Source organism: Cebus imitator, unplaced genomic scaffold (genome assembly GCF_001604975.1).
Source record: "Cebus imitator isolate Cc_AM_T3 unplaced genomic scaffold, Cebus_imitator-1.0 Scaffold461, whole genome shotgun sequence".
In the NCBI taxonomy this organism is placed as follows: Eukaryota; Metazoa; Chordata; class Mammalia; order Primates; family Cebidae; genus Cebus; species Cebus imitator.
The window spans coordinates 369,799-385,894 of record NW_016107776.1 but is presented as its reverse complement, the minus strand read 5'-3'; the positions used below and the strand labels follow the sequence as shown (position 1 = coordinate 385,894).

At 58.6% G+C, this 16,096-nt stretch overlaps 2 protein-coding genes across 10 annotated transcripts in view; one reads left to right on the top strand and one right to left on the bottom strand.

The window, feature by feature from the left end:
- The window catches only part of COMT (catechol-O-methyltransferase), a 26,742-nt gene extending 15,379 nt beyond the window's left edge, over positions 1–11,363 (top strand). For all 4 annotated transcript variants that reach the window (XM_017512065.2, XM_037732646.1, XM_017512066.2 and 1 more), the window contains exons 2-6: positions 2,295–2,388; positions 3,779–4,064; positions 4,785–4,978; positions 5,309–5,440; positions 10,911–11,363. In XM_017512065.2, the coding sequence (XP_017367554.1) occupies positions 3,779–4,064; positions 4,785–4,978; positions 5,309–5,440; positions 10,911–11,111 (813 nt within the window). In that variant the 5' untranslated portion in view covers positions 2,295–2,388 and the 3' untranslated portion in view covers positions 11,112–11,363. The remainder of the gene's footprint in view (positions 1–2,294; positions 2,389–3,778; positions 4,065–4,784; positions 4,979–5,308; positions 5,441–10,910) is intronic.
- Positions 11,364–12,521: 1,158 nt separating this feature from the next.
- Positions 12,522–16,096, bottom strand: part of ARVCF (ARVCF delta catenin family member) — a 55,596-nt gene continuing 52,021 nt past the window's right edge. For 4 of the 6 annotated variants that reach the window (XM_017512054.2, XM_017512055.2, XM_017512059.2 and 1 more), the window contains 7 exons: positions 15,722–15,920; positions 15,525–15,636; positions 15,346–15,436; positions 14,950–15,003; positions 14,460–14,545; positions 13,844–13,963; positions 12,522–13,370 (listed from right to left, as the gene is read on the bottom strand). In XM_017512054.2, the coding sequence (XP_017367543.1) occupies positions 13,856–13,963; positions 14,460–14,545; positions 14,950–15,003; positions 15,346–15,436; positions 15,525–15,636; positions 15,722–15,920 (650 nt within the window). In that variant the 3' untranslated portion in view covers positions 12,522–13,370; positions 13,844–13,855. The remainder of the gene's footprint in view (positions 13,371–13,843; positions 13,964–14,459; positions 14,546–14,949; positions 15,004–15,345; positions 15,437–15,524; positions 15,637–15,721; positions 15,921–16,096) is intronic. The other 2 variants (XM_017512056.2, XM_017512058.2) reach the window with 1 other exon arrangement.

Here is a 16,096-nt window from a genome sequence, read left to right as displayed (position 1 = left end):
CACAGTGGCTCACGCCTGTAATCACAGCACTTTGGGAGGCTAAGGGGGTGGATTGCTTGAGCTCAGTAGACCAGCCTGGGCAAAATATTGAGAACACCCTCTTCACCCATCTCTACAAAACAAAAGCAAAAGCCGGTGTGTGGTGGTGCACATCTGTCGTCCCAGCTACTTGGGGTGCTGAGGCAGGAGGATCGCCTGAGCGCAGGAGGTCGAGGCTGCAGCGAGCTGTGATCGTGCCACTGCACTCCAGGCTGGTCGGCAGAGTGAGACCCTGTTTCAAAACAAAAACAAAACAGCACATTTCAAACATACACAAAAGCAGAAGAAAGGATTCCCCTTAATCCTCCCGCCTGCACTCGCGTAAAAAGAAAAAAAACTGTTTCTTTTTACATCTCTGCAAGGTAAGGGGGACTCTTAAGGCTCCCCAGGCCACGCAGCCAAAGTAAGGCGATCGGATCATAGGGGTCCAGAGTCGGACACTCAGCTGGGGTGCCCACTCTGGGGTCCTGGGACCCCAAGCTAAAGGAGCTATTCCTTTTCCCCATGAAAGGCTGACGGGGCACAATCCCAGCGCCGGGAACATCCGAGCAGCTCTGAGTGGTGTGGGCGGGTTTCTATGTGGCTTTCTTTAAAAGGAGGCCTGATTCTCGGCTTTTCGGGACCGGCCCTCGGTTTGCTCAGTAGCCTGCTCTTCGTCCAGCGAAACTGGGCAGTGGCCGGTGACAGCGCAGGGTCAGCCCTGGATTGGCCAGGTGGGCGTGGTCCCGCCCTCCTCCGTGGGCTGAGTGGGCGTGGCCTCGTCTTCCTCTCGGCCTGGTGGGCGGGGCCTCCCCTCCCGCGCTAGCTGGGAGATCCCACGGGGCTGGGGCGGAGCGTGGGTGGTTAGCCCGAGCGAGTCCGTAGGGAGATGGGGTGGGCAGTGGCCAGCGCTCGGCTGGTGGCCTGGGGCAGCCAGTCCCCCTGCTCTGGCTGCAGTTCCTCACACTCAAAGGGAATCCCAGCTCTCTCCTCTGGGAGTCGCTGGAGGGCCCCGTGAGGTGGGCACTGAAGCCCCTTTCCCCAGGCACTGCGTGGGGGCCGGGGCGTGTTGGCCTTTGAGTCTTTGGCCTCCAGCGCTTCCCCAGCCCCCATGGTTCTTGGCCATTGGGGCCCGGTTGGCCGCAGAGCCGCGGGCAGGTGGGACAGGAGGGCACTGGGTGCGTCCTGGCACCAGCTGGGCCCAGCCCGCAGAGTGGGGTGGGCCAGCCCCTCCTGCCTGGCAAAGGAAGGGGCCTCCTCCCCCCTGCTGCCTCCCCACTAGGCCCTGGAGGACACCGCCTACAAACATGAACAGATGGACCTAGAGATTAGAGATTCCAAAGCCAAATTCTTACACAATTCAAGTATTAGGCGAGGATTTATACTTCGGGACTCCAAGGTCTACCAAGTCATTCGCTGTTTCAGCAGAATAGCCCTTTCAATTTGGGATATTTATTTCTAACACTTACTAGTGTTTTTAAAATGCAGAGAGTAAACAAAATGGCCCATTATCTGACCACGAAAATACTACTGGTAGTCCTAATAGATAAATAAGCCGTAACAGATAAATAATAGGAAACAGAACAACAAGGAGTGTCGCAGGAAATTCCGCCCGTGAAGAAAGAAGCAAGGTGGAAAGTTCTGGCCGCTTCAGGTCTGCATGGCCTCTCTCCACTACGGTTCCCTGTCATCCTCCTGCCAAAATAAGGACACTGTCCTTAGGGAAGCCATCGGTTGCCCTGCAGGCCTTGAACCCTTCCCCAGGGTGGCAGAGCAGGTGGGTCACTCCTGCAGCTGTGGACAGGGGCACCCCCACTGGACTGAGCCCTGCAGCATGTTCCGTTTGCCTGCCTGGGGCTCTGGCCTTTGGCCTTTTCCTGTGAGCTGCACGTTGGCCACCGTGACCCGTCTGCCATCTTTCTCTTACTGGTTTGTGTGTGTTCTTGGTAAACTAGCCCTTGATCTTATACATTTCCAAGGTACTAATGACTCTTCAGGGGAAATACAACTTGAGCAAAGTGGTTCCTTCCTCCTGTGTTTCACTCCCACATCTGGGGTCCCTGACTGGGGGACACTAGTAGGGATGTCCCTTGGCCTCTCTGAGGCCTTCTGCTGTCTCTTCTGAGGCCAGAAAGGTGAAGCATTGCCCTCGCCCTGCTAGGGAAGGCTCAGGCCAGGCTGGCCTCTGGGGAAGGGGCTCAGATATCTGGACCTTGGTCATCGCCAGGTTAGGGTTTCTGTTGATGATTATCCAAAAGTAAAACTGATCTCCACAGAAATTACATCTGCTTTGCTGCTGAGCTCAGAGAAGGAGAGCCCAGACCCTTCCCGCAGCCAGAGGGCTGGAGCCCGCTCAGAGGTGCTCTGAAGGTGAGCTGGCCAATGGAAGCCGGGGTCAGTCTAGGGCAGGTACAGATTCCAGCCCGGTGCATGTGCACAGGCCTGCTGACCACTCTGCCTGTGTAAATAGGCCACGTGGCCTGAAACCCCCTAGAAACCAGGTGTCCACATGGCCTCTCCCTGGGGCAGAGCCTCTGTTTCCCTGTTCTCTTCTGCTGTGTCCTCTGGTACCCTGAGGCCGGCTTCCAGGGGTGTCCCCTCTGTGGCCCTGGGGCTGCCTCCTCGACTGGGTGTGCCTTCCTAATGCAGAGCATCCAGCGGAGACTGGGATCTCCTGTGCCACTGGGAGTCCACAGCCCATCCCAGAAAGACCTCTGAGTGATCACAGGGACCCTAGAGAGTTTCCTTATGTCCCGTCCCATTTCAGGGTCTGTGATCTGAACCCCTGGGTTTCTGCCTCAGGCGTCCTCTGCTCCGCGCTCTGCCTGCTGGGTCCCCTCACCAGGCTTCTGTCTGACAGGTTTCCAGTCTACCTGTCCAGAGGGTCACTCACCAGAGGATTTGAAATGGGTTTCAAGTGGGGTCATTCGCCATAATTTCACTGTGCCCCACGAGGTACACTGTGGTGGGCAGCAGGGCTGGCCTTTCTCACCTAGGACCGATGCCACGTCACCGTCCCCAAGCGAGCGGGTCTGTCCTGGTGTACCTGGCCTGGGGACTGCTAGCGTCCTTACTTGGAAACTCAATAAAAGGGCCACATGAATCTGGAGCATCCAGAGCATGGGTGACCAGCACGGGCTCCCCACATGGGGCTGACGGGCTGCACCACACAGCCTCTCCTAGGGCCAGCCCTCACTACCCCCAACTCCGGGCCATGCGGCCTCCCTGCACCTGGGTTTCCTCTAAGCTGGCTGGGAGGCAACAGCCTGGGTCCCCGTTGCTTCTGTATTCTGCATGGCTTTAGAGAATCCCTGGGCTGCGTGGTGACGGGCGGCTCTGTAGTCCCAGCTACTCGACAGGCTGAGGCAGAAGAATCGCTTGAACCCAGGAGGCGTAAGTTGCATTCCAGCCTGGGGACAGAGCAAGACTCCTCAAAAAAAAAAAAAAAAAAAAGAGAGAGAGAGAGAGAGAATCCCTGGGCTGCTTGGGGAAGCACCCAGGGCTAGGGAGTGCGACCCAGCAGTCTCCACACAGGACGGCCAGAGGCACTCACCTGCTCTGTCCACGTGAGAGCGCTGAAGGGGGCGGAAAGGCGAGCGCCCTGGCACTGACCCGTTAGGCAACTGACGCATGGCTGGCTTCTCTAAACCTTGCCCCTCTGGGAATACAAGGGGATGATGGTAGCACCCCAAGCGGAGGGGCGTGTGGGTGCAGCAGGAAGGTGGCAGAGCACTGGCGCCCGGCCCCTTCCGCCCTGCAGATGCTGGAGGCTCCGCCTCTGCTGCTGGGAGCTGCGCTGGGCCTGGTGCTGCTGACCGTGCAGCTGCTGCTCCTGAGACAGTTGAGCTGGGGCCTGTGCCTTATCGTCTGGAACGAGTGTGTCCTGCAGCCTATCCGCAACCTGCTCATGGGTGACACCAAGGAACAGCGCATCCTGCACCATGTGCTGCAGCATGCGGAGCGCGGGAATGCACAGAGCGTGCTGGAGGCCATTGACACCTACTGCGAGCAGAAGGAGTGGGCCATGAACGTGGGTGACAAAAAAGGTGGGGTTCTGGCCGGCAGATGCTGAGCCCTGGGACAGGGACTCGGGGCCAGGCACCAATGCCGTTATGGGAGAGGGTTGTTATCACCCCATTTCCAGGTGGCTGGGAACCCTAGGATATGCCCAGATAGGGCTGGGGGTGGGGGGCTCCTCTGATGTCCCAGGGCACCAGGGTCCCTGATGATTCCTCTAGACCCTGTTGCCTGCTTCACTAGGACATCAGGCCCCTATACTCACAGGGTCTGACAGTGGTTTGGTCCCTCTAGAACTCTGCTGTGGCCACCAAGGGACCTCCCTGGGAACCAGTCAGGCAGGTTCTTCCGGGCCGCCCCTGCTTATACCCCAGGCTGTGCTGCCTGACTCAGGAAGCCAGCACCACCTCGGTGGGGGGGCCCCCCCCCGGGGGTTGGGGCTCCAGAGAAGGCAGCTCTGGATTAGGACACCCTAGGGCCAGCCAGGAAGGGTGGAAAAGTCAGGGACCAGTGTGAGCATAGAGGTTAAGGGACCATGGTATTCACAGTAGGGGCCAGGTCCTTGGGGCGGGGACCCCAGGGAGGTAAAAGACCCCTCCAGCAGGTAGGGAGGGTGGGCAGGGGAGGGCCAGAGGCCAGGCATTTGGTAGGGGCTGTTGCTCTTTGGGAGAGGTTGGGGGGCCATGACGGGGTCCAAGTTCCCCTCCCTCCGTCTGTGCTCACTTCTCCACGTCCCCCACCCTGCACAGGCAAGATCATGGATGCGGTGATTCAGGAGCACCAGCCCTCCGTGCTGCTGGAGCTGGGGGCCTACTGCGGCTACTCGGCCGTGCGCATGGCCCGCTTGCTGTCACCAGGCGCAAGGCTGCTCACCATCGAGATCAGCCCCGACTACGCTGCCATCACCCAGCGGATGGTGGATTTCGCAGGCGTGCAGGACAAGGTGCGCAGGCCTGGCCCGTTGTCAGACCTGGAAGAAGGGCCCGAGCTGTGGGCAGGAAGGGCCTGGTTCACACCACGTTCACTGAAAACCCGCTGTCACCAGGCCCCTCAGTGCTTCCCAGCCTGGGGCTGAGGAAGGACCCCCCCCAGGCAGCTTGGTGAGGGTGGTCTCACACTCTGGGGAAATTGCCAAGGTGGCACCAGGAGGGGCAGGGACAGAGAGGGGCCTTGTCTCCCCAGAACCCTAAGGAGAACTGATGAACGCCTATATGGGTGTGTAGGGATGGGCTCCTGTCTGTGTGGGCGTGGGCACTGACAGGCACTGTTCCAGGTCACTGTTGTGGTTGGGGCGTCCCAGGACATCATCCCCCAGCTGAAGAAGAAGTATGATGTGGACACGCTGGACATGGTCTTCCTCGACCACTGGAAGGACCGCTACCTGCCGGACACGCTCCTCCTGGAGGTGAGCCCCAACCAGGATGACCTGTGCCAGCTGCTGCCCAGGGCCCATTCGGTCAGCCTCAACCTCTCCAAAGAGTCAGGCACCCCAGCCGAGGCCTGTGCAGACACAGCTCGCTCTGGAGGCACCACCTGAGGTCTGGGAGTGTGGGGGGCTGAGGAGGCCCTGTGGTGGGTGGAGCCAGGTGGAGAGCCAGGCCAGGGGCCTGGCTGCATGGCCTGTTGAGAACTGGGGAGCCAGCTTGCCTGTGCAGGGACAAACTGGGTGGCAGAAGTGGGGTGCACACCCCAGACCAGACACCAGGGCAGAAAGAGCACAGCACCGAGGAGACGGGGTGGGGAGGGGCCGCTCAGGGCTCAGCCTGCTCTCCCCAGGTGAGCTGGTGCTGCTGCAAAGAAAGCACATCTCCTGCAGATCTTCCTCCTGAGGCCCCATCTTGTGCACTCTCCCAACCCAAACCCACGGGCGAGGACCCTGAGTGCCCCCGAGTGAGGCTACGCAGTGGGTGGGGCTGTCCATCCTGCCTGGGGGGCGTGGGCACTGGTGGCTCTTCACAAACTGATGCTTAAGGACCCTCACATCAAAGACACACTGCCCCACACCTGATGGTCAGCGACACTGCGTGGCTCTGTGATCCTCCAGTGGGCTTGGGACACCCACCCCCACGGCCTGCCCATCGGGTGCTTGCTCACCTGCAGCTCTCCCAGAAACAACACTGCTGTTGGCAGCAGGACCAGGAGCACGAGGGGCACAGCCCCCATGCCTGTCTGGGTAGAGCTGCTGGGCCCTGGACACAGATTGGAAGGAACCAGCACTAGCGGAAGCCTGAGTGTGAAAGGGCGCAGGATGACCCAGGAACAACGGGAGTCAGGGCACACAGGATTTTCAGCAGGTGAGGGTGAGGTTACACCCGTCTTCTGGAGCCGGGCTTGGGGGTTCATGCCTGTAATCCCTGCACTTTGGGAGGCTACGGCAGGAGGATCGCTTGAGGCCAAGAGTTTGAGACCACTCTGGGCAACATGGCAACAAAAATATTCTACCAAAAAAATATATATATTTTTTTGAGATGGAGTTTTGCTCTTGTTACCCAGGCTGGAGTGCAATGGCGCGATCTCGGCTCACTGCAACTTCCACCTCCTGGGTTCAGGCAATTCTCCTGCCTCAGCCTCCTGAGTAGCTGGGATTACAGGCACACGCCACCATGCCCAGCTGATTTTTTGTATTTTTAGTAGAGATGGGGTTTCACCATGTTGACCAGGATGGTCTCGATCTCTTGACCTCGTGATCCACCTGCCTCGGCCTCCCAAAGTGCTGGGATTACAGGCGTGAGCCACCGCGCCCGGCCCTATTTTTTTAAAATTAGCTCGGTGTGGTGGTGTGCACCCATAGTTTGAGCTACTCAGGAGGCTGAGGATGAAAGACTGTTTGAATCCAGGAGTGGTGACCATCATGGGGTGACAGCGAGATTCCGGCTCTTAACACAACAGGCCGGGCGCAGTGGCTCACGCCTGTAACCCCAGCACTTTGGGAGGCTGAGGTGGGCGGATCATGAGGTCAGGAGTTCGAGACCAGCCTGGCCAACATGGTGAAACCCTGTCTCTACTAAAGATACAATAAATTAGCCAGGCATGGTGGCCAGCCTCCTAGTTACTCAGGAGGCTGAGGCAGGAGAATCGCTTGAACCCAGGAGGTGGAGGTTGCAGTGAGCTGAGATTGCATTGTTGCATTCCAGCCTGGCCAACAGGGCGAGACTCTGTCTCAAAAACAACCCAAAAACCTTGTTTTCTGGAAAGATCCGTCAGCCTTGTGGAGCATGGAAAGAGAGGGCTGTGGAGAGGGCATTTCAGATGCTCTGGAACTCACGAGGAGGCGCTGGGCCCTGGCTGTGGAGAGGAAGGACCTGTATTGGCCAAGGGGGCGGGCAGTGGGAGGGTGGGAGGGAGACCTGCAGGCCAGGACAGGGCAGCTGTGGCAATTGGGTATTGACGGCACAGAGCCAGTGCTCAGCCAGACGGGCTTCACTTTGGCAGGAAAGACCCGCAGCTGGGCCTGAGTCACTGGGGTAGGATTTCAGCAGCTGTGGTATGTGTGATAATCACACGAACCTGCCTTTATAGAAAAGTAGCAAATACTGCAGTTTAATAACTAGGAAACTAATCGTTTTCTCAGTGCTGCTCGTGCAGAGCTGGTAATTATCTCAAAGGAAGCAAAGTCATGAATTGGGAATGGCTGTCCTTGTTAAACACACATCTGCACACTCACAGCCGGGGCCCTGTGCCCCCTCGCAGAGGGTTGGGTGACAGGCTGGCTCTGTGTGGGCCCAGCCACGGTGGGCCCAGCCCTTCCTCGGTGGGCTCTGTGAGCATCAGAGGCATGGGGGGTGAGCGGCTCAGGAGCAGGTGGCAATTCAAAATCGATAGCTGCTTTGAGGTGGCCTCTCCACAGGGCTGCCATAGTCACCAAGTCCAGCCCACACCCAAAGGAACAGGAATGAGCTCCTCCTTTACAAATAAAAAAAAAAGACAGGGTCTTGCTCTGTGCCCAGGCTGGAGCGCAATGATGCCATCATAGCTCACTGCAGCCTCAAACTCCTGAGCTCAAGCCTCCTGAGTAGCTGGGACTACAGGCACGCACCACTACACAAGGCTAATTTAAACATTTTTTGTAGAAATGGGGTCTCCCTATGTTGCCCAGACTGATTTCAAACTCCTGGCCTCAAGTGATCTTCTTACCTCAGCCTCCCAAAGTGCTGGGAATACAAGTGTGCCCAGATTGAAGCTCCAACTTTTTTTTTTTTTCAAGACACAGAGTCTCGCTCCGTCATCCAGGCTGGAGTGCTGTGGCACGATCTTGGCTCACAGCAACCTCTGTGATGCTCCGCCTCTTTTTTTTGAGACGGAGTTTTGCTCTTGTTGCCCAGGCTGGAGTGTAATGGCACGATCTGGGCTTACTGCAACCTCCGCCTCCCTGGTTCAAGTGCATTCTCCTGCCTCAGCCTTCCATGTAGCTGGGATCACAAGTGTGCGCCACCATGCCCAGCTAATTTTTTTTTTTTTTTTTGAGACGGAGTTTCGCTCATCACCCAGGCTGGAGTGCAATGGCGCGATCTCGGCTCACCACAACCTCCGCCTCCTGGGTTCAGGCAATTCTGCCCCAGCCTCCTGAGTTGCTGGGATTACAGGCATGCGCCACCATGCCCAGCTAATTTTTTGTATTTTTAGTAGAGATGGGGTTTCACCATGTTGACCAGGATGGTCTTAATCTCTTGATCTCGTGATCCACCCGCCTCGGCCTCCCACAGTGCTGGGATTACAGGCTTGAGCCACCGTGCCCGGCCTAATTTTGTATTTTTAGTAGAGACGGGGTTTTACCATGTTGCCCAGACTGGTCTTGAACTCCTGACCTCAGGTGATGCACCTGCCTCGGCCTCCCAAAAGTGCTGGGTTTACGGGCATATGCCTGGCTGAGGCTCCAACTCTTGAAGGGAGGAGAGTCTCAGGAGGGTGGGCAAAGTTGAAAACCATCTCAGCATAGTGTCACCTGCTCCTCTGACAGTTACTTCTCCACAGCATTAGATTCTCAGTCTTGCCCTGACACGGATGTGCGTTTGGCCAGTTCTCCAGATAGTCTGAGTAGCCGGTTGATATGTTTGCAGTATCTGGGGACAGGCAGGATGGGTGCCGTCTTTTTCCCTCTTGACCAGTTTCCTAAAGGATTGGGCCCCTGGCAGCCTCCAAGGGTGACCCACGCTCCATGCTGCCCTCTCCTCCTTTTCTGTTTAACCTGTGCAGCTGGAGTGTCTGGTGCCTTTCAGCCCACTGCCGTCACCTATCTCCCTGATGACCAGATTGGGCTCCTGAGTCCCCTGGCGCGACCTTAAGAGTCTGGGAGCCCAAGACCCTTACTCATCTTGTGCATTCCCTGGCCCAGACCGGAAGGCAGCCGCCCTGCTTAGAGCCTGGGCCACTGTCATTCTCCTGGGTGGTGCTTGGTTCTATGTTTGTTTTTTTTTCTGAATGAAAACACATTGTGATTCGTGGTGGTACATTCTGTTCAACTCTGGACCTTGAGGCTCTCCCCTGACTTCACTGACCGTGGAGTTGTGTGGTGTCCATGTTATCACCTGAGAGCCTCTCTGCTGTCTCCACAGCATGCAGGCTGGAAACGACCGCCACCCACCACCGGCATGGCTGCAAGCCCTGTGGGACTCCCTAGGCGCATCCCAGAGGGATATGGGGTCAGATGCCAGTTTCAAGGCACCTGCCTGCGAACTGACTTTGCTATACTTTATTTTTATTTTTATTTATTTTTTTCCCCATTTATTTATTTTATTGCATTTTAGGTTTTGGTATTTTTTTGTTTTTAAGATGGAGTCTCGCTCTGTCACCCAGGCTGGAGTGCAGTGGTGCGATCTCACCTCACTGCAACCTCTGCCTCCCGCATTCAAGCAAGTCTCCTGCCTCAGTCTCCCGAGTAGCTGGGACTACAGGTGTGAGCCACCACACCCAGCTAGTTTTTTGAAATTTTAGTAGAGACCAGGTTTCACCGTGTTGGCTAGGATGGTCTTGCTCTCCAGGCCTGTGATCCGCCTGTCTCGGCCTCCTAAAGTGCTGCAATTACAGGCGTGAGCCACTGCGCCCGGCCGATTTTATTATACTTTACATGTTTGAGATTGCCTGTTAACTCAGATCTCCAAGACAAGGTAACTGGGGTGTCCCGTGCCCTGGTGAGTCCCTCCTGCCCACAGACAGACACTTCCTCTCAAGGCTTCTCTCGTTTATGTGATGTAAGCAAACCCTCCTTGCAGCCTTGATGGGCAAGCATCCTCTGAGGCTTCTCCCGATGGTGGGCCCCAGGGGCCATGACCTGTGACTGCATGTCCAGTAACAACTCCTTCCTTCTGCACAGAACCCAAGCAGAGGAATCCTCCCAGGTACCAGGTACCAGTGGAGATGGGGGAGTTCTGCAAATGCAGGAGCTTGGGGATGTCCATAACTGACCCCAAAGGGCAGGCTTATTGGTTGGAGGTCCGCCCCACCCCAGCCCTGCAGGATCACCCCGGTCAGGCCAATGTTGTCTCCAGGGACCATACCAGCAACCCCTCTCCCTAGGTGCCTCACCCTCCTAGGTGCCTGAATTTCTGGCACTGGGTGTTGAGGGCCCCACTGTTTTCACTCACTCATCCAGCTAGCATTTATTGAGCACCTACTGTGTGCCACATGCTGTTCTAGGGATGGATACTCCTGAGATGGATACAGGAGTGGATGAGAGAAAGGTCCCTGTCCTCACAGGGCCCATGTTCTACAGGTGGCTCTTGAGTCTTGTACAGTCCTTTCCTGCAGGGGTCATGCTGGGCAGAAAGCAGAAACCTGGCCCCAGGGGCTAGGCACAGGCCACGCGTGGTGCCTTCGGGACAGGTTCTCTGTGCACCTCTGACCCTCACCTCCCCCACCCTCTGGTCTGTCTCCTGCAGGAATGTGGCCTGCTGCGGAAGGGGACAGTGCTGCTGGCTGACAATGTCATCTGCCCAGGCGCGCCAGAATTCCTGGCACACGTGCGTGGGAGCAGCCGCTTTGAATGCACAAACTACCCATCGTTCCTGGAATACAGGAATGTGGCGGATGCCCTGGAGAAGGCCATCTACAAGGGCCCAGGCAGCGAAGCACAGCCCTGACTGCCCCCCAACCCCCACTCGGGCTCCCTCACCCAGCCTGGTTCTGAAGGTGCCACTGATGCGCTCCTGTTGACCTGCTGCGGCTCTGGGCTGTGTCCTAAATGCAAAGCACACCTCAGCCTGCCATTCTGACCTCTCTGTACTGCAATGCTGGACTGTTCTCCTTTTATTGAGACAGAGTCTTGCTCTGTTGCCAGGCTGGACTGCAGTGGCGCAATCTTGGTTCACTGCAATCTCCGCCTCCTGGGTTCAAGCAATTCTCCTGCCTCAGCCTCCCGAGTAGCTGGGACTACAGGTGCATGCACCACTACGCCCAACTAATTTTTGTATTTTTAGTAGAGACAGGGTTTCACCATGTTGGCCAGGATGGTCTCACTCTCCTGACCTCGTGATCCGCCTGCCTCCGCCTCACAACATGTTGAAGCGTGAGCCACTGTGCCTGGCTGCTCTCCTTTTTCTAAGACTCCATCATGACCTCTTTACTAACACCTGCTAGCTGTATTATCTTATATACTCATGTCATACTTTAAAAATACAAAATAGAAATTAAAGATCTAAGTATTCAGATATAAGTCAACTTAGTACCAACCTTCTCAACTGCCGTTCCCCTGCTGTCCTTGACTTGGGCACAAACATTCAAAGCTCCCCTTGATGGATGCTAGGGCTAAGGGTGGGGCCCCTGGCTGGCTGGGTTCTGGGTGGCATGTCTGGCCCACGGCCTCCCAGCCATAGCAGTGCAGACGCCACTCCTTCTGCAGTCAAGCCAGGGGCACCTGTTAGCCCCACAGGGATGACTGGTGGCTCGGGAAACAGAGAGGAGTCAGCCAGCATTCACACTTGTCTGACCAAGCAGGTGCTGGGGACAGGTGGACCCCACAGCAGCACCAGCCCCTCTGGGCCCCATGTGACACTGAGTGGAAGTGTGTCCTTCCCTAGTCCCACTGGGCCTTGCTTACAGAAGAGGCAATGGCGCAGACCAGCCCCTGCATCCCTGCAGTTGCCTTCCCGGCCCATGAACGAGGATGCAGTGCTGGACTGTGTCCACCTACACCCAGAACTGCCCCCAGCTCCTCCAAGGGTAAGACTGCTGGCCACCTCAGAGGCTCCCCAGTTCCCAGACTCCGGATGACTCAACCCTGTGCTAGCCTAGTCCACCTGTGCCCAGACCAGCCCCTAGCCAAGACCACTCCCGGGCTCAAGGCCTGGCTAGCCCCCACCCAGCCCATTCCTATGGTTAGAGAGACCAGCGAGCCCATGTGGACAAGCTTGGGGCCACCCAGGGGCCAGGAACAGAGCCTCTGCAGGACAAAGCAGAGGGACACCTGGGACCGCCTCCTTCCAGGGCCCTGCCCCAGATGCGAGGGGGGTCCTGACGCAAGGGCGGGGCCAGCCACTTGGGCCAGACCCGGGTGGCAGAAAGCAAGAAGTTCCTTTGCTGCTTTAATTTTTAAATTTTCTTACAAAAATTTAGATGTTTACCAATAGTCTTATTTTGGCTTCATTTTTAATGCTTTTTCTCAGTGTTTTTCTTCTGTTTCTGAGTCACGGACCGAGCAGGCACTGAAAGCAATCCCCGTGCCGCTGCCGAAGGTCAGTCCTGGCGGTGCCGCCCGGGCTCCAGGCAGACGCAGCAGCCCCGGCCCCAGCCAGCATCAGCTGGGGAAGGGCTCCACAGCACAGGGGCCTCGCGTGCCATCCAGACTCTGGGGAGGTGGGACACCTGTAGCCTGACCCCCTTCTTGCTGCTTCCAAAGCTTCCTTGCCCTGGACTGAGCCTCATGAGGCACCCCCCACACCGTGGTCTGCCTGCCTGCAGGGTGCCCAGGAAGCCCCTCCGCCTCATGGAGTCCAAGTTCTTTCCCAGCCCCCTCCCTGACTAGCCACCTGCCCCTGGTGCCAGACCTGGCCCACTCCTCTGGGGCACTGTGTTCCCAGGGGCGCCCTCCTTTCCCACCAGCCCCAAAGCCCAGCCAAGTATTCTTCCCTGCCATCTCCCTGGGCCCTGCCCCAGCAGCCCAGTCAGCCTCCTCGGGCCTTCTGTCACTCGCTCACACACAGCACCATGTCAGTAAACAGCTAACTCAGGCCTAGGGAGTTAGGTGGGGTGGGGGCGGGGGGAGGGCAGGAGGGTGTCCCCAAAGTCAGTCTTGGCTGGGGAGAGGCGCTGCCAAGCCCTGCCGCCAGGGGGCTCCAAGCTCCATGGCAGGATCTGCTTCTTCCATGATACAAGCCCTAAGAACAAGAGGCTGGCCCAGGGCCCTGCAGAGGGAGAGGAGATGGTAGATGCTGCAGCCACCGAGCGGCTCAGGACCACATGCAACCTCAGGGCAGGGCAGCCAACTCCACACGCTACATGGATGGAGATGCAGACAGAAGCAGCTGCCCTGGGTGGTGTGGGCTGACCCCAAGGGTCTTGGCACCAGGACTGATCCTGACTTGCTGGTCCTTGAAGGGCGTTGGAGGGTATGGTGCCTATCCCTACTCTGGTCCCATCTCCTCAGGCCCCTGATCCCACAGTACCTGGGACAGGACCGTGGGCCCAGGGAGCACCCTCCCTCTCTGACCTCCACCTGGTCTTCCCTGGGAATGGGCCACTGGGCTGCTGCACCGGAGGCCAAAATCCTGCGGGGAACATGCGGGAAGAGCGGAGCGTGCAGACAGCAGAGACCAACAAGAAGCCCCCGCCCAGAGAGCAGGAACGGCCGGACGGAAAACCAGATGAGAGAACGTACCAGGCATGCAAGCTAGACCCAGGAGTCAACGGGCTGAGGCTTAGCATCCCCCACGGCGTCCACCAGCCTGACCGTGGGCCTGCTGGGCCCTGGGGGAGGGGCCTTCCTGCTGGGGTCGAGCTGCAGCGCACAGGTGGGCATTAGAGGCACAACAGAGCAGGTTAGTCAGAGCTCCCAGGGGGCAGGGCAGGGGCAGGGCCGAGGCTGGCGATGTAAGGGTGGGCCTGCCAGAGCAGCACAGGGAGCACTGAGGGCGCAGGGAGCCGGACAGGTGTGCTTCACATGGGCGGGGGAGGGGGACGTGCACACACAGAGGCCTGCACGGGAAGCCGGGGGACTGGCACACAGCGGGCAGCAGGTGCTGCCCTCACCGGTGGGCCCTTGCACAGGCATGCACAGAGGGGTGCACACACACTAGCTCACAGGCTCCACCCCATGCAGAGTGTGGCCGGGCAGTGCCATCCCCAGCAGGTAGGAACTGCAAACCCGTCAGTACCCACACGGACTGGCATGAAGGGGCTGCTTCCTGGGCTTGGCCCCACAACCCAGCTATACCCCAGGGCCCAGACCAGACCCAGCCCAGCAGGTACCTGCCCACAGTCACATGGCTACTTACTTTCAGTGGTTCCTTCTCAGAGGCCTCTCCTGCAGAGCCGGTGCCCCTCGGCCTCCGCTCCCTCCGGTCTACTGTGCAGTACCCATCTGCAGATAGGGTAAGATGGGGCGTGAGGGGCGCTCTAAGAGGGGCCCTGTAGGAGCAGATCTCCCTCTCAGCCCAGACACAGGGGACTTGTGGGACAAGGACTTTGGGAGAAGGTCCCCACCCACCCTGTCCTGGAGATCCAGGCTGGTGCCAGCTCTCACCAATACCCTGCCTCACGGTGGTACAACCCCAGCTCTCCAGACTCCCCTCCACTGTGGGTCACAGCCCCCAGCCAGGCACTGACCCCTCTCTAGCTGCCCTGCATCTCACTCTCTGAGCACCCCTAAACCAAGCATCTCTCCTCCACCCAGCACCAACTATACCCCACAAAACCAGCAGGCCCACCTCAGGCCCTGGTCCCCTCCCCCGCACAGAAAGCAAAGCACACCGCGTCCGCACTCACCTGGGCCCAGTGCGTCCATGGGGATCACATCCCGGCTGCCAGTTTTCTCACCCTCTGCAAGGCAGGAGCAAGAGGGGCTGCATGCAGTGGCCAGGGGGGAGCGGGCCAGAGAAGCCCACACAGGGCTGGCCCAGGTCGTCCTAGATGCTGTCACTAAGGTGCCCAACCTCTGCCAGTTGGCAATCCCTCCCGCCCCTACCACGCTTGACACCAGCACGAATGCTGTAGGAAGGGAGCAGCCAAGAGGCAGAGGGCAGGGAAAGGGGCCTGACTATGGAGCCGTCTCAGTGGGAGGCCTCGTTCCCCCTTCACCGTCACCCAAGGCTCAGGCAGTTGGGACAGCTGGGGAGCTGCTGTTGGTCCCCACGCTCCAGGCCCCTAACCTCCAGCACTCACCGAGGCTCTTATCCACCAGTGGCAGCGTGCTGTCATCAAACCCCCCAGGACTCGGTGCACCCTTAGACCCCTTGGCAGTAGTAGCAGCTGACTGAGACATAAAGCAAAGACACAGGGTGGGTGAGGCCCGTGGAGGAGGAATGCAGGGAAGTGAGCGGGAAGGCCGGGAAAGGCGGTACCTGGAAGCGCGCCTTGGTCCAGCCATCTTTCTGCAGGGTACCACGCAGCTCCTTGTAGCTCCACACTGTCTGCAGCACGTGCGACGCCGCCTTTGCCTCCCGTACCGATTGGCTGTGGGGTTGGGATCAGGGTCGGGGTCAGTGGTGGCCCCTCCCCCACCTCCCTGGCTCCCCAAGCCACCGACACCCCCCCACACCTGGAGGCGACGAGAGCCACCAACGCAGGCACCCCGCGTGCCTGCAGGAGCGAGCGTGCGTTATCTAGGCTGTCGGATACGATTTCGTGGATGGTGTTGAGCACAGCCACGACGGTGTCCTCCTCCAGGCGGGCCCCTGGTCGCGGCGGAGACTGTGCATTGCGCACGTTCCGCACCAGCTCAGCCATGGCGTAGCTCCCTGAGGAGCAGGGCTAGGTGTCAGGACACACCTGCACCCCACCCCACCCCTCCAGGAAGGAGCAGGGATCCCCAGAGGGTGAGGGGCACTAAGCTTCAGGGACAGGGCCAGGAGGACTGGAGCTACCCAAGTTGGGGCACAGCCCAAGCGACAGGGGTGGGCTCTGGACTCCCAAA